The following is a 27,393-nucleotide window of genomic DNA, read 5'->3' on the forward strand; positions in this document are numbered from 1 at the left end:
TATTGTTTTATTACTGTTTGTTCCCAATTATAATACGCTACGGAATTTGCTGCTGCTATATAAATAAATGTTGATGATGACGGCAGTAAGAGACGTGGTTGTATGGCATACCACTATACACCCTACTCTGACCACTGATATATACAAAGGAAATTACAGAGAAATGTTATGAGGTCAACAGAACAATACAATTAGAGATCATGGCGCTCATTTTTGCACCAAGCATATGCAGGAAAAGAAAAAGTATACTTCTAGTGACAGAAATGCTGACACTGCTGTACGTGCAACTGCAACAAGGCCTGGAGGGCAGGAAGCTATGCAATGCCAGGTCTCCCTCCCGAGCCCTTATTCTACTTTCAGAAGAGCAATGTGGGAGCCTATCCTGACCATTTGCTGGTCTGGCACACGTGCAGTAAAGCCCCAGTCAGCAGCCTGTTAAGCTCAAGTTGCATCTCTGGTCCTTCCCCCAAATTTTGGTTCTAGGACTGGCGAAGCAGCATTTCGCCCCTGCGTTTTTAACTGAATATGTGGAGTAAGATGCATTTCAAGATGAGTCCAGCTCAGAAACACGATAGCATTTGCAGAGCCGTAACGACGGCGGTGCGGGCGGTGCGACCGCCCAGGGCGCAATGCCTAGTGGGGGCGCAACACCCGCCCGCCCTTTCCATACCATCAGTGAAAAGCAATCTAGTTCTGCGGTGGCATTTTGCTAATTGAAGACAGCCAGCGGCGCAAGGAGTAGGGCGCCTGCTTCCTGCTCTTGCAGCGTCCTGGAACACAGGTGAGGAGGAGCCGGCACAGAAGAAAGATGACAAGAACAGAAGCCAAGGTAAGTAAACTAGTACGCTGCTGTGCGTTCCAGCCGTCCGAACCGGAAGTTCGGCATTTGACACGCAGGTCTGAGCTCCATAGCAGAGAAAGTAATAGAGGAGTTTATATAGTTTTTACTAACTGAGGCTGGCAGTGCACCGTCGTTAGAAGGAGGGAGTCTTCTCTGTTAGTCTTACCCTATCCAACGGACTTTGGCACCTTCACTTCTTTGGGATATCTTTGGGACATTATCTGTGAGGCAATCTTCATACGATTTTGCCTTCATAGTACACGTTATCGCTGTGTATGCATTCTACGATTTTACAGTGTTTTTTTCCACTTATACTTTTTACTGGACTTTCTTTCTGATTTTTTTCTCTTTGGACTATTTTTCAGCTACTATAAATATATTGCATTTTTTACTCCAAATTTGTCTGCTGTAAATTTGTTCTTAACCCCTCCAAACCACTATTATTGGATTGTTATAGAGGGATTTGGATTGGCTCTATTCATAATTTATATTATTTTTATTTTGCTTTACATTTATTTGTGCTTTGGAGAACATTGGGTTGGCTTTGACTATTTCTTATATTACATAGCGCCGTGGGTCATTAGTGATTTTTGTAAGTAAACTATTGGAATGCTGGTCAGAAGAGGGAACAAATGCAAAAAGTGGGGTATCTGCGCTTCCTATGTTCAAGAGTGGTAGGCTGTCTGAAGGGGAAGGTAGAGAAAAGAGTGAGCTCCAACCCTCATAGGTTAATACAGAAACAAATAATTCCCTTGGTGCCAAAACAAATACTGTATAAGTATAATAAAATAGAGTATTATACAATTTTTTTCTGTATTGGTGCACTGATTATGTTGTAATATTATTGGGCTCAATACATGACCATTCACCATTATCTGTTGCTTGATTTATTATATCCTATTAATGCACTACCAGTATTTGTTTTGGCGCCAAGGGAATTGTTTGTTTTATGGTCAGAAGAGGGGGCTGGAGAGGACAGGAGCGAGGGCTGGAGAGGAAGGTGTGTGGAGTGAATGGGAGAAGGGGGTCTGGAGAGAAGGAGTGAGGGGTCTGGATAGAAGGAGTGAGGGGTCTGGTGAGCACAGCCGTATCTAGGCAGGTGCGGGTGGTGCCGTCGCCCAGGGCGCAAGCCCAAGGGGGCGCAGCTGCCTGACACCTGCCTCTGTGCCCAGACGAACCACGGCTCTAATCCCGCTCCCCTACAAGCAACAATTCATTCCCGGCATCAAAAGCAGTGGAACGCATGTGCGTTCTGGGGTAAATGCATGAACTGGGGTAAATGCATGGTCCTCTAAGGAACCCACAAACCGCAAGTGCAAATACTAGTTAACCACTGGGTTTGACATGTGGTGCCACTGGTATTTAACCCAGTGCCATATATCTATATAGATATATCTATATAGATATAAATATATATACATGCATTTGGGTTTTCATACATTTGCAAATATGTGCAACAGAACTTTTTCAATAAAGTGCCAACCTCACCCCCACATTAGGTTGGCCACACCCACTCAGCAAATGTCACTCCCACTTAGATGGGGGGCGCCGGTGCCATTTCTCGCCCAGGGCACTAAAATGTCTAGTTACGGCACTGAGCATTTGTGCCAGACATACGTCAGGTACTAATGCTCATCGATAGCGTATAGATGTGGCTTTAGAGGGTTAGTAGTAAATGCTAAAGTTGCATTTCCTGATTTGTACATAGTATAATAACGTAAAAATAAAAGTCATAAAATGTAGCAAAATGCTAGCCCCTCCACATCTGTTGTTAAGTCCTTTAAAAATCAAACAGTAATATTCTTTCTGTAGTAGTCCAGATGGAAATGTTAGTTAAGTAATAAGAGTAGACAGCCGTGACTTGATATAATATAGTGATCACACTAACGATGCTATGAGTTGGAGGGGCCAATGCACAATCAGCCAATCACAAGCAGGTACATAGTGCAATTACACAAACCCTCCCATATTGTCCTCATCCTATACTTGCCTTCCCAGGCATAAAGTCCCATAATGCAAAGATATGTAAAAATCTTGAAACTGAAGCATGAGTACTCTTCTTTTTGTGCACATGCACAATACGAAGATTCAAGTCCAACTGTAAAATTGTTGTAACATAGCATACACACACTGTAGTTACACAGTTGTTAAGGAATGTCCATTAAGTTCCACCTTTCATCCTCAAAAACTCCAGTTGATCCAGAAGAGAAAAGAAAAACCTGTAAAGCATAGTCTAATTTGCCTTAAGGTGGGAAAAAATATTTGCTGACCCAATTCTAGCAATCTAATAATTTCCTGGACCAATGTACTAAATTAAGTTATTAATGCCAGTAGCCCGGTATATTGCTTTGTTAGGAAAATGTGCAATCCTAAATAATAAATGTATTAACAAAAAAATTGCAGCAACAGCTGAGTGATCCTCTGCTGCTCACACAATACTGGAGCCAAAGTAACAAGAGTCAATTTAACATGTCACCAGGCCAGACTCTTTAGTTGTGCACATGCATGAACCCTTTCTTGTATTAGGCACCACAAAAGCAAGTCCTATAGTAAGAGGTCTCTTCACCCTCTACTAAATATGCCCTTAAAGCTCTTTTCTTTCAGCTACATGGGCTGGCCTTTTGTCCTTTGCGAAAACCTTAAACTGAACATTTTGCCACAATTTTTTTTTTATCTATCTATACACAATGTCCATATCCCCCTTAATATTCTCTTCTCTGGGTTAATAAATAAAGCTTGGACCTTCTGTCCTCATAACAGAAATCTTTTACACCACTCATCAGCTTAGTTGCCCTTTACTCCAGTCCGGAAAATACATTTTGCTCATTTCGCATTGCGTTTGAAACACCACATGAGCACACTCTGATTTAACGGGCACTTAAAGCTTGTCTAAATGAGTCCTTACTCTCAGTACTTTATGTGAGTTGAGAGATGTGTTCATATGTTTAATTTTGGTGTGTGGTCAGAATTTTAGAACTGTGAAACAGTTCTCATATAAGTCAAAACTGACTTATATTTAAACCACCTGCGAGATGGGAAACCTTGTAGATTCTGCACAGCTGCTTTCAGTGTGAGATAATGACTGCATGGTGTCTATGTTACAGCTGTTTATGTAACCCGTCCTATACATGCAACTGAACCGTTCACACAAGCCTTGCATTCCTCAGTGAGGGATTTAAGACAACTAGCCAACAAGCAGGCACCCCTGTAAGTATCTGCAGACATATATTCGAATACATCCAGAATGGTTTGCATATTGCATAGCTTTCAATAGTAACCATTACACCCATGAACTTAATTTTGAAAGACAAAACCGATCATTGTCTTACATGTAAAATGGACAAATTGTGGCTTTTCAGCTGTTTTAAAACTACAACTCACAGACAGCTTTACAAGTATTCAGAATAAATATATTTTATATATATATTTTATATATATATATTATCTATCTATATATATATATATATATATATATATATCTATATCTATATATATATCTATCTCATATACAGTCCATCCGGAAAGTATTTACAGCGCTTCACTTTTCCACATTTTGTTATGTTACAGTCTTATTCCAAAATGGAATAAGTTCCTTTTTTCCCCTCAAAATTCTACACACAATACTCCATAATGACAACGTGAAAAAATATTTTGGGGAATTTTTGCACATTTATAAAAAATAAAAAACTAAGAAATCACATGTACATAAGTATTGATTATCCTTGAGATGTTCCTACAGCTTAATTGGAATCCACCTATGGTAAATTCAGTTGATTGGACATGATTTGCAAAGGCACACACCTGTGTATATAAGGTCCCACACTTGACAGTGCATGTCAGAGGTCAAACCAAGCATAATGTCAAAGGAATTGTATGTAGACCTCTGAGACAGGATTGTCTCGAGGCACAAATCTGGGGAAGAGTACAGTGGCCTCCATCATCAGTAAATGAAAGAAGTTCGGAAACCACCAGGACTCTTCCTAGAGCTGACCGGCCGTCTAAACTGAGCGATCGGGGGAGAAGGGCCCTAGTCAGGGAGGTGACCAAGAACCCGATGGTCACTCTGTCAGAGCTACAGCATTCCTCTGTGGAGAGAGGAGAACCTTTCAGAAGAACAATCATCTTTGCAGCAATCCACCAATCAGGCCTGTATGGTAGAGTGGCCAGACGGGAGCCACTCCTTAGTAAAAAGGTGAAGAAAGCTGTATTTTAAATTAAGGACAAATTTGTTTTTGCCTCCCACCTATTAGCCTGGCATGGAAGGTCATGGGCGTTATGAGTGTATTAGTCTAGGGTGGCCTGAACCCTTAATTGGGCCTTAATTGTATGGCATATACAAAAATATATTATATACATGTTCCTCGTTAGGGTTGCTGGATAAAAGTGGGACAAATATCAGACACTTTTGACTTCATTGTAAAGAATTCATATTCATGCTGGTGGCTTGATTTATTGTAGCATTCCTTTGCATTATGTTGCCTTAGGCTGCCCTTGCAGTACCATCCCCCATGCCACTCCTAGCTTTTCTTCTTTACCACTGAAGATTGATTGTTGGTTAGCAAGGGATAGGCAAAAAGGACCAATTACATTAAAGGCAATGAGAGAGAAGAGCAGCACTTCATTCCTATACATTTATTCTGTTTTGCACAGATGACATGCATAGGGAAAGAAGAGACATGACTATTAAGAGTTTATTGCACTATTATGGTTCAATTTTTAAACCTTTCTTATCCTTGAGGTTCAATGAATTACCTAATATCTGAGGTTGATGTTCCAACTGTTCATCTATTATTGAGACAGCAGATTTAAATGTATCAAGAACTACTTCTGGTATATGAATTGATTACTTTTAATGGTCACACTATTTGCTAAATATTTCCCCATTGTGAGTATTGGGGCAAACCTGATAACATATACTTTTTGCTTAAGCGTGTTTGCCTTTAAAAGAACTAAATGCATTAATCATCATTACAGTGCCACAACAATTGCATGACCTTTTTAAGCCTTTCACTTTGTGTACATGTATCAGACATTTAACAAGGGCAGTTTAATGATATAACAGTACAGGCTGGGACAGGATAGGAAGCCGAATTTGCTACCAGCCCATCCATATCCACTGATGTCATGCTAACTTCCGACTCTTTAAATGCAGGGATAAGAGAATAATTTTCAAAGATTAATGTAATAATTCAATTAAAACTTTAAAAGGTAGAAAATAAGTTCCTTTTAAACGTTTACCAAAGGGTACAAAGGCAAAATAGTCTTGCAAAGAGAGCCATTATTGTCATTATTTCTTTGTTGCTCACATCAGACACCAAAAAAGATGACCTCTTATCTCCTGACCGGTGATATCATACAAATTCATTTTTTTTTAACTTCCAGCATAATAATTTTCAAAGTTCTGTTGAAGTTTGACAAGGATAGCTCTTTTACTGGAAACTTTAATTAGATTTTTTTTCTAAGCTCCCTACACATCTTTAAACAGACCTGAGCATCCTCGAAATAGCCCCAATACACCTTGACTATCCAAATGGTGGGTTTCCTGAAGCATATTATTTCACTGTATAATACATGATGTGGAAGGGCTAGGGTTAAAAAAAAATAGAAATAACCCTTTTAAATGAACTCAGGTAACATATTTAACATAATGCATAAAATGATCATTTACTTTCCTCTGGCCTCATATTGACTAATCAAATAAAAAGGGTAAGATTTGGAACAGACTGCTTTGATGTGCTGGTCTTAATCTACTTTCCTACTTCATATAGCATGGTCACAAAGGGCATTATGTAGACTTGGATGCATTTGTGTAAGCATGCAGGAAGAGAGACAAGTAAAAGTGCATTTCCATGCATACATTCAGTCAGACATCTCCAGATGCAGTAAGTGGTATCATTTAGATCAGATGAATGTCAGCTGTACAAGTGTGTATACTTACACCCCGTGACAATGTTACTTGTAAATACTAGAGTCACATGACCCAATTTGTAAGCAATATAATAATATAATGAAGTGTCACATACACAGTAGAGAAAAGTGTTTGGACAGTTATTAATAAATGAGAATAATTAAATGTTATATTGAAAATGCAACTAAATACCAACACAAAATACAAATATTAAATTAAAATTACGCAAAAAAAAAAAGGTGCATGTTCATCTCTACATGCCAAAAACGTACAATATACAATGACTAGAGATGCTGGAGCCAGCTGAACATGTTCAAGCCGGCGCTGCACATGATCAAGTCAGTATATGTATCATCGGAATGGTTTGAACATGTTGGAGCCTAAATTTATAAAGTTCACAGTAGTTCGCTGCTTAAATTAAAAATGTAAAATACTTTATTGTGTAAACAGTATTTCAAAATTTTAATTTAAAATGGGAATAGCAAATTGCAGATGGCGCACCTTGAAGTAAAAGCAAGATGCAAACTTTGGATCAGAAAAATCCAAATCGGGGTCTATTAAAGACTGCACCAAAACATGTTTGTGTCCAGCAGTCCTGTTTGATATTTTCAAGCATCTCGAACAGTGACATATAACTTCACTAGTGAGTAAATGACTTTCCAGTTCATAGCATATAACATGACAGAAATAAATACATGATGAAAGGAAAAGTGGTGAATGAGACAGGATACCAAAGGGCTGCATATGGTATCAAAGAGCCATATAAAGGTAAGTTATAAAAGGGGGAGTACACTAATAGTTATTTAAAAGAATATTTTCTCCATTTTTTTTTTCAAGTTCGTATTGCACGTGATCATAAACTATGAATTTATTAGGGCGGGAAGTGTCTCCCTGCTTGCACTTGTTGCCTTACTTAGAACTATGCCTTTGCTCTGGCAGCAAATATTTGTTTGCTATAAATTGTGTCTTATTTACAGTATAAAATGTATATTACCTTTCAGTCTGCAGCAACAGTATTGGAGTGCAACAAGTGGCACAATCAGATCCACTCTGCAGTGCCTGATCACTCTTATTTCAACATCTTATTTCATAGTTGCCTACTCTCCCGGAATGTCCAGGAGACTCACAAATTTCTGGGAGTCCTCCGGCACTCCCGGGAGAGCAGGGAAACCTCCCGGTTGCTGGCCCTTCATCAAGCTAAGCGGCACAATCAACACAATGATAAAGCGAACAAAATACAGATAAGAAACTGACAAAAGAAACAAAAAGCAAATGTGCTCCATCTGTCTATTAAATTACTGATTTTCAGTAATTAAATAACAATAAGGCTACACACACTATATTTAAGATGCAGGTTTTTGAACCTGTTCCATTTCAGCGCATAAGATGCGATTCAACTGAGTTGAATACATAGATTCATGGAAAAATATACGATTAAGAAGAATTTACATTGCATTTGACTTTAACAAGATAAAATCCTATTTTATCATAGACACGTGTTTAAAAATATAGATTGAACAGGCCTGATTATGCATATAGACACATAACATACACATTTTAAATGCAATGCAGTTTATATATGTTTTTACTTACTATACATGCAACTTGAAAAAGCATTACAAATGGTGTACAGCTAAAAGGCATAACTACAGTAGTAGCAGGTCAGCAGCTGGGAAGGAGGTTCGCTGCCAAAGCCCAATGTATGCAAATGTTTTTTCATCCTTGAGTGAATATGGTATATTACGTCCCGGAATGTCTGGGAGACTCTCAAATATTGAGTAGTTCTCCCGGACCCCAGGAGAGCCAGCCTTTTCACCAGAAGCACAGCCACTTCTTGTTCTGATATTTCTTCCAATCTGACAAATGCCATTCTACAGTAATTCCCCCAGGAGGCCACTGTGAGAGTCTCTGTCCAATTCTGTTATGATAGATGACTGCTGTCCTCTTACCACTCTCTAATGCTGACTGTGAGGAAACCAAGGATCAGGTAAATGGACTTTTATAGACCTGGACCCACCCCTCTACTAAGTGAAAGTTGATTTAAATGGTGCCTCTAAGTACATGACTTTTGGGCACTACAAGAGCCCACGTTATCCAGTGGTTCAATGTGTTATAAAGTTATATCATGAAAGTTGCTATATATTTTGAATATACAGTATGCTTATGCTGTGATATATTTCTAAGGTTATTATTAACACAGTTATGTACCTGCATTGACAATATGTATATAATACTTGGCTAATTAAGTCACATGTTGTAGTTTAAATGGTGAAATGTGCAGTTTACAAGTAGATATGGTCTAAACGCATTGACTTTCTATGAGGAAGCCACCATTGTATTAAGATTGTATCCTGTGAGTATTTATGTTAGTTGTTCTATAAGTTAGACTGGGTATACACTACAGAAAATCTCTCCTGATGCAATATCGTTAACGATTTCACCAATGACTGGAAGTTCCGATCAGCATGCTGATTCATGTGTACACACACGATTTACCATCAGTACCATTTGTGCTCTTCTGTCATAACCATCGGCTAAAAAGATAGTGACTCTGTAAACTCTATGAAGATCAGCCTACACTGCTGGGATTGAGAGCATACACATTTCAAAATTTGCCCGACATCGTTCCATCGTTTATAGAGTTTTTTAATCCGTTTATAAAATCAAATAAAAGGATACAATGGGCTTTGGAACAATAATCAATGATCGTTGCAGCATACACGCTAATGCGACGTCGGGCTGAACGGTCGTTTATCATGTGATAAATCATGTGATCCGATAATCGGATGAAAAACCTGCGTTCCCAGCCTTAGATAAGTTATTCTTAAATGTGGCTAGGTGGAGTGTATAATCAGGGATAAAAGAATACGATCATTCTGCTTTAAACAACTAACATATACCCTGAAATAGACTCCTAGGCACCTTCTCCACAGGGAGGCAACGGACCGCAACCACCAAACGGAGGAAACACAGGGTTAGGCATTATCAATTTCCCACCTATCACAAGCTGGCTATTGCCCCTAATCTGCCCACCACTGTGGAATTATTAAAGGAGAGAAACCTGTGTTTTTGACTGTTTTGGAGGAGAAGTGGATTAGTGACTAGGAACTGTGCTTCCATTACATGTATATGATGTACTGAAAGAGATCGCTTCTGTCTGGTAATTATATATCCACCTATCTGTATTGTCATCTACGGATTAAACTGCGTTTTGGTTGCAACAATCTGCTTAGGTTATTTCAATGAACCCACTAGGACATGTGGTCCTCACACTGACTTACTACACATATTCTAAGAGCTCATAGCCAATAAGAGGAGATGCCACGACAGTGGCGCTACACCCCCTGCTCTTGCCACTTGACCTCCCTCCAAGATATCTAGTAAGGGAGAGTTACAAAAAGTCGGCAAGTTTGCTCCAATGTTACTGTACAAACCAGATTTCTCCCAATAATGCAGCATAAAATGCCAAGGACAAATTAGTTAGGGGGAGAAATGAACAGAGGTTTGATTTTTTATTTTGAAATCATTAAAGAAATAAAACCCCTAAACTATTTACTGGGAATCACCTTGAATGCAGCTGTACATATGGCTTAATGGCTGTACGGTAACACTACATTTAAATTCAAAGCATATATCATTCTATGTATCTTTCCCAAAAGAAAGTGGCTACCAATAATGTTATGCATTATGTAATCACTGTCATGTTGAAAAGATGTCTGGATTTTTTAAACGACACTGAAGTCATGTCAGTAAAATGACTTCCAGCTATTTTGATGTGCGCGCCAATTTAAAATCTCATCTGATATAATTACACAAAAGCAAAATAGCATTTACAATTCTCACTCAATCCATTGAGAGTTGACAACTATTTAACTAAAATTAAAATAATGACCAAAATCATTTTTCATATAACCACAAACACTGAACTTTGCCTGAACTTGCACCGTAAATATCTGTCTCTGAAACGGTTTTAATTACATCCTAACAAAATACAAATGCCAATTAATTAATATAAATCACTTAGATAAAGTTGTAATAGTATCCTCATCTATGTTATCCAATGGACACATATATTTTATGAAAAAATTAAATTATAAGAGATTCTTTAGAAATTTGTATGTTCTCCCCATGCTTGTGTGGTTTTCCTTAGGGTGCTATAGTTTCATCCCACACATGTGTGTCTCCATATGTACATGTGGTAAGGAATACAGTTTGTAAACTCCAATGAGGCAGGGACTGATGTGAAAGATTAAATAATCTCTGTAAAGCGTTACGTATATAAATAACTTTTACTTTATAAATAATATATTTTCTTTAAGCAATTGTTATCCATACAAATATGAGACAACATTTTTGGTTCTTTGGGAAAATGAATAAAAGCAGTAAAAACACTTTAGATGCGTTTTAGTTAAAGAGTTTTTCCTGCGCTTTAACTGCGCTTTTTATTTTGTTTAACCAATTGCTATGTATGGTTAGTCCATGTAATTGTGTAATATGTGGGCAGCACGGTGGCTAAGTGGTTAGCGCTTTTGCCTCACACCACTGGGGTCATGAGTTCGATTCCCAACAATGGCCTTATCTGTGTGGAGTTTGAAAGTGGGTTTCCTCCAGGTGCTCCAGTTTCCTCCCACACTCCAAAAACATACTGGTAGGTTAATTGGCTGTTATTAAATTTCCCATAGTCTCTCTCGGTCTGTGTGTGTGTCTATATTAGGGAATTTAGATTGTAAGCTCAAATGGGGCAGGGACTGATGTGAGTGAGTTCTATGTACAGCGCTGAGGAGTTAGTGGCACTATATAAATAAATAGATGATGATGATTATGATAGTGGTGGATCTTAATATTTTAGAACACAATCGTGGAGTGATAATATTGACTCTTATTTGTCCAATTTTTAAAACACTTCATTTATTTTTTAAATGTGCACCCTGCAGGATACTGGCAACTTCCCCAGTGACGTGGGTGATGGGGTACAGACTACCTGCTTCATGACATAATGCAACACTGCGCGTCAGGGTGGGGTCATGATAACGCAATTGCATCTTCACATTTCCAACCACCCACACGCACACGATCCTTGGAGCGATGTCAAGTATATTATTACATGTAAAAACCACAATAAAAGATGATATGTTTGAGCAATCCATAGGATATTGACACAATTGACTAGAGTCGATTATGAATAAAAGATAGTTGCATAAAGATAACAATTAAATCCATTATGGGAATAAGGAGTGCTGTATATATTTGTGAAAGATGCATGTTGTAGTTTGCATTGGTTTCAAACCAGCTATGTAAAATACAGTTATCTAAATGAAAATACAACTTTTAAAAATATTGTAGAAAAGATATGACTTAATTACTTATAACAAAAATAATAATCAAAATGGGATGTGCCGTGATTTAATGTTTTAGATGCAGCAACATAAAAAGTAGAGAATAACACAACAAAACAAAAACCAACACTGCATTCTTTAACTCTTATCTAGATAGATAGATAGATAGATAGATAAATAGATAGACATATGGCTAACACTGCTCCTCACCTTTTTATGTATGTGGTTAATCACTAGGTGGCAGTAAAGAACTATATTACAACAGATAACTGTATGTTTCTATCTATATACATATAGAAGCTGGGACGGATTGGGAAATTCTGCAAGTGGCCGTACATGGACGGGACCAAAGAAACTGGGGGCAGGACAAACACAAAAGTAGGTGGGATTAACTCAATTATCCGTAACCACATCGGTCATCAGTGGGAGGCGAGGCTAATGCAACACGCAGTGGTAGGTGGAGTTATAGCATCACCAAGTGGAGCCTGTCACAGTAAGCAGACACAAAGATAGGCTATAAAGTATTGTGCTATACCCCAAGTATTTAATGAATGTAAAAACTGAAAACTGGGATGCAAGAGGAGTGTGACTACATAATATAAACAAAAAGACATTTGACACACTGCACGGGCAAGCCATGCCAGCTTCCTATCTATTAGTCATTCACTTCCAATGCCCCCCCCATCAAGCATTAAATTCTGACTAAATTGCTCCTTATGTGTATATATATATGTATATATATATATATATATATATATATATATATATATATATATATATATATATATATATATATATATATTAGTGAAGTTCAAGAACTATGTAAAACAGACAGTCCAGATAGGCCAATAGTTGGCCTTTCCACAGAGATATGTATAACTGACATTGATGTAGATTTGGTTGCCAAAAAACATGTGTCTTGCCAAGGCAATACAATTAAAAGTCCACAGTCTGAGAAATTAAAAGGCCGTAATTTGGAACTGGCAAAGAATACATGTGTAGATGGAGATATGATTGCAGACGATTTACGCTATGTGATGGAGTTAGAGAACCATATAGACTGGTTAATTATTTTTTAAATTAAATCAGAGAAAGCAAATGCAACAACGGCAAAGTTACAAAGTCCTTCATTAGACAGCCCGCTGTGGACTCTGGCCGAAATTGGTGAAAATTTGGACAGTTGTGAAGGCATCATTAGAAAATAGAGTGGACATGACTGGAAATTATCATTTTACCTTATTTTTTCCAATTTTTAATTAAGTCCAGATCGAAAACATTTCATGATTTTTGGGCACAATCAGTAACAAATAAACAAAACACAAAGATATTTTAGAACGAAAACTACAACCAAAACCAAAAACAGAGGGGTCAGCACACATCTCATATATATCAATATTTTGATTACACAAAGCACTATTTAAGTTGACATGGAGAGGACCAATTAAAGAACAGACATGATGGTGCACTTCATAAAGCTATCTATTTGTTCTTTTATGCAGCACTGAAAAACAGACTTCATACTGAATAAATAAAACTATTTCAGGAATAACAATCACTAAGTCTGAAATACCTTCTTTCAAATCTGGGGCTGTGTCTTTGAGGCAATTGCTGCCGATTTCCTCTTAATATTCCTCTGTCTAGATGGGTTTGACTTAAATCACTGGAAGCTGGGAGATTGAATTTAGGATTTTCTCCACTTCGATGCAGTGGTACAGATGTCCGAACGGCTGATACAACATGTCCAGTGTATGGATTCAGTGCAGTCTCATGACCAAGAGTATTCTGGTTGCTGGAAGGTCTTTCACCAGTGGAGTACTGGTAATTTGGAGCATGGTATCTCCTTTCTTGGTAATTAGCTGGAAGACAGGGTCGGGTTTGTTCCATAACACCCCCACTGCAGCTTTTGGAGCAAGCTGACCAAGGCCCCCAACTGCCCCACACACCAGCAGATCCACCACTGACATTCTCTGTAGTATCATTTTGTTCTATCCTCTGTGGAACCTGTAAACATATAACCAGAAATGTTGTGTAAGATTATTTTCTCCAAGATTTCCAAAAATTATACTTACATTTTGCAAAAGAAAAATACTGTAAACCATCTGTGTTGTGTGACTTTTCACAATTATAGCATACCATTTTTGCTATAAAAATCCAAGTATATCTGGAGACTAAATCTAGAGAGGAGGGAATGGCAAACACACACGTTTACAAATCTACAGTAAACTAGAGGTGGAACAAAATATGTTGACATTAGGAGCCAATAAAGCTGACCACAGTCCGTGTATATGGCCTCAAGATAACAGCATTGGATAATAATCCAGTCAAACTCAATTAGATAAGTATTAGGCAGGTTAGCACGTACAGCCAGAATATGAGCAGTAATCTTCCTATTGTGCTCACAGACACTAATGAGTTATAGAACTAATCCAGTGAAACTGGAAGTTGCTTGGCACTTGGGCTGAGTGGCAGAATCGACCTGTGTTTGGCCAGTTTAGCAGTCAGGTATTTTTATTTATTTCTAGAGAGCGCGCAAATACATATTTGTCAGGGACAACATCCCTGTTCTGATGAATTTACAATCTAGATTTCGAAGGCCTGGACATATGGAAACAAAGTGACTTTTCCAACAGCTGTGGCTGGGAATAAAATTTACATTTTTAACACAGATGACAGTCATTTTAATATGCACAGAAACTTGGGTCCTCATTGAAATTTATAGAAAAAACCTCAGAAACATTAGAAGTTTATTAAGAGGCTGCCTGGGTCCTGGAATTTATCTAGTCCACACTATACTGTACTTAGAAGTCTTAATTGTGGAACAAATAGTACATGGTCCCGCAAGGGTTAATGACAAGTAGTACATAAGATACGTCTTTGCACAAGTATATGTGCAGTTTTGCCTCTAATTTAATTAAATTCTAATTTATAGTATTCTACAAATAAATCCAATCCCATCCCTCAACCTTCATTGAGGAATGTAACAAGTGTGAGACAGAAATCCTAAACAAGAACGGTAATAGAAACAGTATGTTAAACTGCCGGCTCCAAGGACACAGAAAATCTACAGATGAATGCGATATCCTGCCAGTTTTCTCAGATTGTAGCTTTTTTTAGGTCTGAAACAGACATGACCGAATAATACTCATGTAAATATCCAGTAACTAATGGAGCTGTTCTGCATGCCCAGAGCTCACAATAAACCATGAGAGGTTCCAAAGTGGAACGTGAGTTTCAAGCTATGTGATGGAATCATTGGATTGTGATGAAAATCAAACATTTCTCACTGGCTGGGATCTCTTTGGGCATTACTCCACTTCACTTTTAAGTCTCTCCCCTTCTTCTCCTGAATGTGGAACACTTCCCATTTCCCACACTTCTGAAGTCAGCCAATGTGCGTTGGCCGGGCTGTGTGTAATCTTCAAAGGAGACCCTGTGACGAAATTCTTCATCTATCTATGGATCCACTGGTTCCCCTGGAGTCATATAGGCTTTACCATATGGACCCAGTTAACATATGTAGGAGGCGGAGTAGAGTTGTGGTCACTACCATGGTAAATATGGCTACTATTTGAGTTCCTCATCTCCTTAATTTGATGACAAGTCATCTAAAAAGCTCAGCCAAGGCCCAATAATCTTATCTCCATAAAGACCAACAGGGCAAATGGTGGGACAGCTAGGCATAGCAAGAAAACCCTGGCATGCCAGAAAAGGATTTGAAAGTTAAGATGCAAATGTATTCCCTCCGGCATTAATCTTTCCTCACTGGATATGATATGGATATCCTCCTTGGATAGAAGCCCAGATTGTCACCCCTTCTACACAATAGAAGTAACTATCTTCACTACATAAGAATGGTTGCTATGTGGGCCTTCTGCCATGGTGTAGTGTATTTGGCAGGTCATGATAGACCTCTAACTTGAGTCCATCTCTTTGGCACAACATTCGTAATCATTTATTCACACTTACGTCATTATGTCTAAGCTTCCCCAGCTTTGGTTATACTGTAACTGTGAATGGGAACCGATTACAATGCCACATAATGGGAAATAAACACAGAACTAGGGAAGCAGCTGGTAATCAGTACCTATGCCTATCAGACAGGCACCAAATGTATGTATTTGTCTACTACTATTTCTAGAGGTTATTTGGTATTTAAGGTTGGTGGCTCAACAAATGTCTAACTCCAGCCAAAATACTCTACAAAATACACTTCTCCAACCACTCTCACCCTAACACTCCCTCTTAAATCTACTTACCTACATCACAGAACAGCCAGAACTGGACCCCACAGCCTGCCCCCATTCACCAACTGTTTCTGATGCATGCAATAAGGACTCACGCACAAACTACTAGATAACTGTAGCCAAGTTAAAAACAGCAACAGAATACAAAACACATCCAGGTCAAAGGTAAAGCCTGGCAATACTAAACAGTAACATCACAGCACTGGGTGGCGCCAGACATAAGCATAACATCTGTAACACCGTGTGTCAAATTTACCCCTTGTGCCAGTTTATGTAAAACAGTAATAAACACAATACCTTTAATGTACATTACATGTTCTTACGAACAGGAATGCTTTTTAAGGAAGGCCAGATAGAGCATACTTGCCTATTTTTCGTGCATTCCCTGGGTGGGATTGGGCGGATTGTGGGTTAAAGAAGTCATTCACATCAGCAACTTAGCAGGTGCTAACAATAATGCTAACTGTATTATGCAGACCATACGCTACTTTGTGGTTTTCCTGGTGCAATGTATATATACTTAGATAAGGTGGGAATTATGAGAGTTCAAAGTAAAAAAGCTAAATTTAATAAAGCAATTAAATTAAAAAATAAATTTGCTTATGGTCCGGACCAGCAGAATGGCTGGTAGTGCCTTAAGTCAACGTACACACAGTAATGTACCAAATCTTCAAAAGTGAAGGCTACACTTGGATAAGCCAAACCAATGTCTAAAATGATTCCAAAGTCCAGAATAAAGAATGGTTTCAAAGCAAATTCAAATATTGTCCAAATGGTATGAAATCCACAATCAAAGAGACGGATCCCTAAGTTTAGCAATCACAACCCATAGGAAATATTCCAATATAGGAGCCAATAGTAGTATTGTGAAAGTGAAAATGCTCCTTTTAAAAAGTCATTTTGAAGGAAACTAGCATGGTGCTGTCTGCGTCTGTATAATAGATTATGGGACAAATTTTTCCTCCTAGGTGATTTTTTTTCCCTCACCCCAGCCCTGATGTGAATTCTAGATTTTTTTATTCAATAGAAAAACTAATCATTAGCAGGTTATCAGTTAAAACATTATCAGATTGGAGCCAGTAATTTTCGAAGACAAATTAACTCAAATTTGTAGTGCTAGGACTATACACAAGCACTACGCTTGGAGTGGGTATAAAAAACATTTGGGGCATTAGTTATTATCAACATTGGTTTTGTAAAATTGCAGATTTTCTGCAATTTTTGCAGGTGGGAGTTAAAAAGGTTTAATTTATCAGTGACAAAACCTGTTGTGTTGGGTTGAAAAAATACATGTTTACCAACCCCACATGACATAGTAACATAGTTGTTGAGGTTGAAGAAAAAAAAAAAAAAAAAGACACCAGTCTATCAAGTTCAACCTATTTTGGATCTCCCGTGATCCCTCTCTTATATCTGAAATTGATCCAGATAAAGAAACCGCCAACCTGTTTCAATCGGGAAAAATCTCTCCTGATCCAATATTTCAGTCTTATTTCTCCCTAGATCCACTACTATCCTTCATTTTAATTAATGGTCATAACCCTGGATACGATTTTCCGCTAAAATTTGTCTAACCCTTTCTTAAACATATCTATTGAATCTGCCATCACAACCTTCCCTGGCAATGAATTCCATATCTTGACTGCCCTTATATGTGAAGAACCTCTTCCTTTGCTGGTTGTGAAACTTCCTCTCCTCTAACCTTAGGGGGGTGACTGTGTCTCCAGTGTACAGTCCTTGAAAAAAAGTTCCCATGAAAGTTCTCTGTATTGACCCTTAATGTTATTGTACAGTAAGTACATGACAGTATTAATGAAATTGCTATTTTAAATCCTGCAAAAAATTATGGTTGATAAATAATGTCCTTGGTGTGACTGGGATGTATGTATTTATTTCTTACATACATTCATTCATTTTATGGCTTTCACATATAATTACAATTATTAACATTTTTTTATATAGCGCTTTCCCCTAATAGTACTCAAATCATATTACATTTGCAGACTAAAAACACATGATTCAAAATAAACATATTAAAGATTAACAGGATACAGAAATGAGAGCTAAGCATTGGATATTATGAAAGCAGAGGTACATTAATGAAATGATTACGTAAACAGTTAAGTCTTGTATTTGTTTTTGAAGATTTCTAGAGAGGAGCTTCTAGGACTGCGTAAGACAGTGAGCTCCAAAGAGTAGCGCCTGCAAAGCTAAAAGCTTGGGCCTTATATGAAGTATTGGAGATTCTGGCTGTTGTTAGTAGCCCTTTATCTGCATATCCATGTGAGCAAGTAGGAGTATAGGAAATCCAAATCTGCTTCAAGTTTCTACCTTGATTATATATTGCTTTGAATGTTAATAAACCAATCTTGAAACACATTCACCATCTTTCAGGCAGTCAATAAAGGGAATGCATTTCTACTAACTAAGTGATGAAATACTTTTTCTGGGAGTCACGGGTAGGGTGCATTGCAGTAGTCCAAATTTGAGGACATAAATGCATGTATCAATGTAGGAAGATCTTCTGGGGGAATCAAATGCTTGATTCTAGCTTTTATTTGCCAACTCTCTCGGAATGTCCGGGAGACTCCGAAATTCCGGGTTGGTCTCCCAGACTCCCGGGAGAGTAGGGCATCCCCCCACATCTTCCCACTTCCTAGCAAAGTGGGCAGGATTACAGCCGCCATGATGCAATTTTAATGTGATCTGTTAAACCCCACACCCATCCGTCCACACACCCCACTTCTCCTCTGGGAAATCCTGAAGGGGAACATCAAAAATCAGCAAGTATGTTCTAGCTATGTTAATCAGATGAAAGAAGATTTGATCATGACTGACGCCTATTTAAGTGACAAGGCACAAATCAAGATCAACACCAATACTCTGCAACAGAGTTGGTCAATCATTATCACCATTTATTTATAGAGCGCCACTGATTCTGCAGCGTTGTACAGAGAACTCATTCACATCAGTCCCTGCCCCATTGAAGTTTACAGTCTAAATTCCCTAACATACACAACCACACAGACAGAGAGAGAGACTAGGGTCAATTTTGATAGCAGCCAATTAACCTACCAGTATGTTTTTGGAATGTGGGAGGAAACCGGAACTCCCGGAGAAAACCCACCTAGAACATACAAACTCTACACAGATAAGGTAAATTCAGAACCTCCCCAGTTGATTGTCCCAGCTGCAGTCTTGTCATTTGATCACAAGCTCCTATAAGAACCTGTGTTTTATCTTGATTCAACCTAAACTTAAAATTATTATCATAGATGTGTAAGGCTCTACAGTGCCCTGCAGAACCGTATAGTAGGGAAAACAGGACATAAATAAATCAGGGACATACAAGACAGACAAAATAAATGCAGACATGAAATCAAAGTGTATGGAGGACCCTAATCAATAGAGAGCTTACATTCTAAGTGGAAGGGGGCACTGCTGTAATAAGAGGAGTGAATGTGGCTCAGAGTGGAGACAGATGGTTTTGAGGGTGCAATAGTGTGATAGTATTATCAGGGATAAGGTAAGCTCTAAAAAAGTGTAGGGTTTTCTGAGAGCGTCTAAAGATTTGAAGGCTCTGGGATTGTAAGATTGTCCAAAGCAAAGATATCATTAACACAGGTCTCTCTTCCTGGCTGCTATCCTTGACCCTATATATCTTGTCCTTTGACGCTGTTTATTTTTCTGCACTATTTCTGACTGGATTGAACCTAAGCCAAAGGTCACTCATCCACTCTTGGAGCTCAGACAGACCGCAATTAAAGACTGATAATTGGTTCTTAGTTCCTGGAGCAAAGGACAGATACAGTTGCGTATCATCCACATAGCAATGGTAATCCAGTCCATGACCGCTGACTATTTAACCCAGTGCCAAATTGCAAATAACATGGGGGAGAGGATAAAGTCTTATGGAATGTCAAATGACAGGGGCACTGGTGCAGATGAGTGTATTCCTGATGACACGATCTGTGACCTGCCAGTGAGAAAAAATTTGAACCAACTATGGGCTCTTACATCCAGTCCACAGAAATTTGCTCTTTTAGTATCCCAAGGGCTTCAGTATCAAATGCTGGTCAAGGAGAATTAAGATTGAACAATAGCATCTGTCTCTTGACACGAGAAGTTCATTAAGACTACTCACCAGGGCTGTTTCAGTACAATGTGGTCTCTCAAATCATGGACTGACAGACAGGGTTTTTAGTTGGGTTTTTAGTTGGGTTACAACCACTTTTGCAAGAACTTTCCTTGTAGTTAGTCATGCAGTCTGGGTCTAAAGAAGATACCGTATTTCCCCATGTATAAGACGCACCTTTTTCACAAACATTTTGGGTCTAAAACCCGGGTGCGTCTTATACAGGGGTAGCGGGGCCAATCGACTGGGAGCAGGGCAGCGTTACAGTGGCAGTGGGGGGGATCCTGCAGGCGGGGGACAGGCAGAGTGGCAGCGGGGAATCAGCAGGCGTGGGACAGGCAGAGTGGCAGCGGGGATCCAGGAGTAGGGGGACAGGCAGAGTGGCAGCGGGGATCCAGGAGGAGGGGGACAGAGGCACAGAGGCAGTGGGGGGGGGACACGATTGCAGGAAGAGTGTGCTGCCAGGCTGCTCTGATCACAATCAGAGCAGCCGCCATTACACTCTCCCTGCCTTTTTTGACAGCTACCGTAATATTTTTTATTTCAAATTTCGGGGCCAAAATTAAGGTGCGTCTTATACATGGGAGCGCCTTATACATGCGGTAGTTTTTTCTTTAAAAGAGTAACAACTGCTTCCTTTAGAGCAGGGGTGGCCAGTCAGATACCAAGAGCCAAATAAATATCTATAGGTACTGCAAAGAGCCAACTTTACCTTTTTATATGTGTGCATATACATATACACAGTATAAACATGTGCAAACATACCGTACACACATACATTGAAAATAACAATAACTTTCTGAGCAAGAAAACAAAATATCCAACACATTGCCAAAATGTTCAAAAAAATCATAAAATCCTCCCCATGTACAACTAGATCTCACCACATGCCCCTTAAATACCCATCAACCTCCCCACATGCCATCAGATATACCCAGATTCCCCATACATACCATGAGACCTTCACATATACTCCATACATGCCAATCACATCCCCACACATGCATACAGATCTACACACATTCCAGCATATCTCCCAAAATGCCATCACATCTCCTTACATGCCCATCAGCCTCTTCACATGCCATCAGATCTAACATGCCCCTAAATTGCCTGCACAGAGGAAGGAGGAAGAGCACACGCATTTACACACTGGAGTAGGAATGGTGTGCACCTTCTGTTTAAAAAGAGAACACACTATCTCTGGGTTTTTTCTGCTTTTTCTGGGTATATATCACGAAACCTACTTCTGATGATCCTGAATACTTGGGAATGAGGTTTTGACGTGCTTGAATAATCTGACAGTTTGGTATGCATATATATTTCACTTAAGGATTTTGAAATATATTCCTAAATACTACACTATTGCGCGCCCTATACCTTTGCATTTCTAGAGATATATACATACAAACATATATATATATATATATATATATATATATATATATATATATATCTATATCTTCCTTTCACGCCGCTCCTCCTCTGCCTCCCCTCTCTGCCTTGCCTTACACTGGCTCCCTATCCCCTACAGAATCATTTTCAAACTCAAACTCCTTACCACCACGTACAAGGCTCTCTCCCAATCTACGGCCCCAAGACTTCTCCCGTGCTGCCCCCCTTCACTGGAACGACCTCCCTCACTCCATCCGCCTCTCTCCTTCAAACGAGCACTCAAAACTCACCTGTTCCTCAAAGCCTACCAACCTTCTACCCAGGGCCGGATTTACCATTAGGCAACCTAGGCAATTGCCTAGGGCCCAGCAGTCCCCAGAGGGCCCTCCCAGGGCCGGCGGTGAGACCACCCTTTAAAAATGGGACGCTACTTATGGACCAGTGTTATATGCTTGCCCCCCCGGGCTAAAGTCTGCCAGCCAGCCTCTGAATAGGGGGGTATATGTTATGCTAAAAAACTATAGTGCTATGGATTTTTTCAGGGAGGGGGCCCCAAACCAGTATCTTGCCTAGGGCCCCGTGAGGTCTAAATCTGGCTCTGCTTCTACCTAACCCCGCATCTTCTCCTAACGTTCTACCCTCTCTCCTCCAGGTCCTTCCCCTCATACTTCAACTTCCTCCCATTGTGTCTGTTTCGTTTCACCCACCCTTAGGATGTAAGCTCGTATGAGCAGGACCTTCTTCCCTCTTGTCTCCACACCTGTTCTTCTACTCCGCCTCTACTACATTAACCTGACTGGGGTTTCTGAAGCATTGGTATTTTTGTTTATTGTTATGTACTATCTCACCCTGTATAGTCTACTGTTTGCTCTGTGTACGGCGCTGCGGAAATCTTGTGGCGCCTAACAAATGAATGATGATAATAATAATAATAATAATAATAATAATAATAATAATAATAATAATAATAAAATATATATATATATATATATATATATATATATATATATAAATATAATCAGCCCTTGTGAAAGGCGTCTCATGAGCAGCCAGACATTACTATGAGATATGTTCTTGTAGTGTCTTTGCAAGATAAGTACATTGCAATCATGCTGCTATTTTTTTTTTTTTACGTGCGCTGTGGATGGCACAAATTAGCTGTTTTGCTGTAGATTTTAAATGCCTTTTTGCTAGTTTCCTTATTTGAACAGGATTATATGTAAAACTCATTTAACCTGCACCCACAACTATTATATTGTAGATGTTATGCGGTTTTTCCTGAATTATATATATTAATCATACTATGCAGTGCTGTACAGAGTATATGCAATCATTCAGTCCCTGCTTCATGGGAGCTTACAATCTTACAGAAGCCACTTAACTTACCAGTATGTTTTTGGTCTGTGGAAGGAAACCACAACACTCAGAGAACATACAAACTCCACACTGAGAGGGCCCTGGGTGGAATTTACGACCTCATGCACTGTGAGGAGCAGCGATAACCACTGTCCGGCCTGCTGCCCTATATCCAGCTTGCATAGTTATAACAGTTATTTTACACAACAATTAATATTCTGCAGCAGTTCTTGACAGACACACTTATTTCTGTTACTCAGAATACAAAACTTCCAACTGATTAGTATAGCCAACACCAACCAGACATTAGACAACCTGTAATTGCCTGTTAGTATTCAGCAAATGTGAGACATGCCTGCTTCACCTTTTCAGCGTACAAAGAAATTGCTGAATATTGCTATTTTGCAATACAAGTTTGTGCAGCATGTGCCAAAGCCAAGCAAACCATTTCCAGTTCTCTAAAACGCACCACTCTCATTTCAGTGACACATAAGTGAAGTCTTAAGCATTTAAAAAATGTCTTTGATATAAAATAATTGGTGCTCCTTATAATGACATAGGTGTTTTTTTTTATGGGGTGCCTTAGAAAATCCGTGACATGTTTAAGAAAAGTCATGAAGTTGAGTTAGTAATTTTCTTTGCAGACAGGTTTTTGTTTTTTTTGTAAATGTTTCCTGTATATGTCAATGTGTTCTGGAAAAGAGGGAAAAAGTATGTACACAGCAACATGCTAAAGTTCACTGTTAATAATAGACTTTATAGGACAAACAAAACTTTAGACATTTTCGATCAAAAAGGTTGAGCAATTTTATACAGAACGCAAAACCTACAGTAGGAGATGAGTTCGTAATTTCCTATAGTAAATGGGTAGTAATTTTTAACAAATATCAAACATTTTCATAAAAATTTTGTATAATTACCATTTGTTTAATTATTTAAATACTCTTAATTCATTTAGGGTAGTCTCCTTTTTTATATTTACCTTAAGGAAGTCTATAAGAAACTCATCTGTGCCAGGCTGAGTGTTCATGGAATGGGCCATGTGCAGGTGGTATTCTGGGTGTATTTGGGGCAGTGTATTGTCTGACTGAGGTAATTTGGAGATAATGTGAATACTTGGACAAACACCTGTATAAGACATAGTTGCCTACTCTCCCAGAATGTCTGGGAGACTGAAATTTTGTGAAGCCTTCTAGACTCCCAGGAGAGCCGAACATCCTCCCGCATTCTGCCATCTTTGTTAGTGTAATGGGTGGGGGTGGGGCTAAACATGTCATCCAGCCACACCCACAGTAGTGATAGGCCGATATTGGTAGCATCTGGCAGGGGTGTGGCCAAATCACACAATGTGTGTGGCCACACCCCCAGGACAGAGCCACCTTCCAGAGATCAAGCTACCAAAGCTAGCAAGTATGGTATAAGAAAGGCTTGGCTAATCTGTAGCCCGCCAGGTCTTGTGAAACTACAAGTCCCAGCATATCCTTCCAGCAATAAGCCGCTATATATTGGCAAAGCATGCTGGGGCTTGTGGTTCCACAACACCTGGAGTGCTACAGGTTAGCCAAGCCTGGTATAAGATATCCTTATATTTATTACTCTCTGACATCATTAATTACCTGAGACAAAATCTTTCACTTTGGTTACTGTTTTCAGACAAACCTAATTCCATGCCAAGTATTCATACACCCACCACCAGCACACTCCAAACCTACATTCAATTCAGCAGCTATGTAAAAGCTGTCAGCTTTCCAAACTTTTATTAAAAAAATATATATAGTTAAGCAAAAAATATGTACAAGTACTTCAAAACATAATGTAATACAATTGACTATATACTAAAATGGAAAGATAAAATGCTTAATTTCTTTGTAAAAAAATTCAATGGTGCTGTGTTGCACAACATGGCCTATTCCTTATTTGCACACTGTAATAACAGTGCAGTCGATCATAATGGTAATAGCGCAATGTATCAAAAGCGCATTAAAATGTGTTAAAAACATGTCTAAATGGCACATTAGTTTTCATACATTTTCCCAGTGCATGTGTGTTAATGAGCCCTGAAAGTTATGTATTGTAAGGATTAGTGCACCGTCTGCTGCAAAATAGAAAGGATATTAGAGTCATCTCAGGATTCCATGTCTTGGTGCATTTGACTGGTAACAGAACCTCTTAGTGAGTTCGAGGATGTTATATTTTACAGTTCCATTAGATTTCCTGCATGTAACCCCTCAACAAACTTTCTCTCAACTTTCCATAATGTTTGACAAAGTTTTAAAGAGTAAAACATTATTTGCAAGTATAACTGTTTGATTATACAAAATACTAGAAGGCAATGAAAACAGGATACTAACATCTGTAGATCAAGCGTGAAGAAATAAGATCCAACTGCAAAGAATTACCTAACAGTTGTTAAAAGTGTCCCACAAAAAAGGCGCCCCAAGGGTGAATGATCATTTGTTGTTTTAGACAAAAATACAGTGACTGATATACAGTGTCTTACATCATCGTGTTTCTAGTCTAATTATATATTTCCATGGACACATGCAACATGTACCGCATAATGCAGATAAATTACAACAATCTCCATGAACTCTGCATTTGGTCTTAGCAATCTTTGTAATTTTGTATCTTGGATTGGCAGCTCTGAAAACAAAGCTCTACTGTTAGGAATGAATGCTATGTTAAACAGTAGCTCTCAGTTGCCCATGTAGTCTTGTCATTCAGTCATTGAGATGAAAATCAACCCAATAATGGTCCCGCTTTCCTTCCAGACACATTAAAACCTTCCATTTTCTTCTAAGTTGCCTAATTAGACTATACATTGTGAACTCCTGCTTTCTAATTTATACTCTGATTGAGACAAATTAACGTAGGTCAGCAAGGTTGTGGTACAAAGAATATTTTGTTAATCTAATTGCGATACCATAATTAAAACATTACTACGTTAACTTGTTGTCATTGGGGTATTTACTTTTTGTCACTTCTGAATTAATGCCTGACACAGCATGGGGGGAGTCTACTTTCTGTCTGTTGGAACAAAAAAAATAACATAAAACTTAGAATAGGTTTCTATTATTTCTCTATAAACAAACATGAAGCAATCAAATCCAACTTGAGGGGAATCTTGAGGTCTATGCAGGGATCTAGCATGATCGAAGAGGAGCTGCCGTCTAGGATGAACCTCTGGGTTTAGGATTGACGTGGTGCAATGAAGGAAGGGGGCCAACCTTTTAAGATCATTTTATAATGCTTTACTTAACTTTGATGACTCTGATCTCATGAAATTAATATTCTCTTTGTTTGCCTCTGTCAGAAGCTACTGATTGAAAGATGAAGATGTGGAGTTGCCACCTACAGTCTCCTAGCACTCTCAGATCCAAATCTGCTGCCACCAGAAAGAGTCCCTGCAAAATCCTAATAATCCCTGCAGCTTCTAGCACACTCATCTCGACAATGCTCCACACACACTATAAACTATTGTTTGCTATTTAAAAATTGTCTACCTGGATTAAATGTTTGATTTGTTTGCATCGAGTCTGAAATAATATGTCCATCACCATTTTTTCTTGTCTATGTAAAATGGTAAGTTATCACAGTTTAACCCTGCCCGTTAGCACTTATAGATTCATTGTAACCTGGCGTGTCAGCTGCTGTTAGATCCAAGTTACACTGAATCTATCGATGTTGCAAATAGGGGAGACCCGACACAGACTTCTCCTAGCCAAATAAAAAAGAAAAAAAGAAAAAGAATGTTCTGTTTTTGCCGGGGTTTTCCCTATATAATTAATTTAAAATAAAAAGGTATCTACTTCAAAGGGGCTACAAAAAGAAACCGCAAGAACAGATATGCTAGAGTGGGGTTTTGGGGTCGCATGCAGCCCTTGGCCATTCCAAGAATTTTTATTTAAGCACAGTCTGCCCCTTTCTAAATGGTTGTTTATAACATTAAAAAATACACTTCACTTATACATTATTTTGCATCTGCATGACTAGCTCTTACAGTGCACCCCCTTTAAAATCTCAATTTACATACCACCTGGTGTATTCTCTGCACAAGTACATTAAATTCTTAAATCCAATCATGTGTCACCCTTTTTATGATGCCATCCTAGCTGTAATGTCAGATTTCTGCTGTGTTTTAAACTACCAATATAAAGTGTAGACACTGTATAATAATG

At 38.7% G+C, this 27,393-nt stretch overlaps 1 protein-coding gene across 1 annotated transcript in view; it reads right to left on the bottom strand.

Annotated features, from left to right (window-relative positions):
- THSD4 (thrombospondin type 1 domain containing 4) overlaps positions 1-27,393 on the bottom strand; it is a 637,279-nt gene that overhangs the window by 510,259 nt on the left and 99,627 nt on the right. Inside the window, exon 4 of the mRNA XM_075208082.1 lies at positions 13,656-14,086. Within this exon, the coding sequence (XP_075064183.1) occupies positions 13,656-14,086 (431 nt within the window). The remainder of the gene's footprint in view (positions 1-13,655; positions 14,087-27,393) is intronic.

The sequence above is a fragment of the Mixophyes fleayi genome, chromosome 4, assembly GCF_038048845.1.
Source record: "Mixophyes fleayi isolate aMixFle1 chromosome 4, aMixFle1.hap1, whole genome shotgun sequence".
NCBI classification, from domain to species: Eukaryota; Metazoa; Chordata; class Amphibia; order Anura; family Limnodynastidae; genus Mixophyes; species Mixophyes fleayi.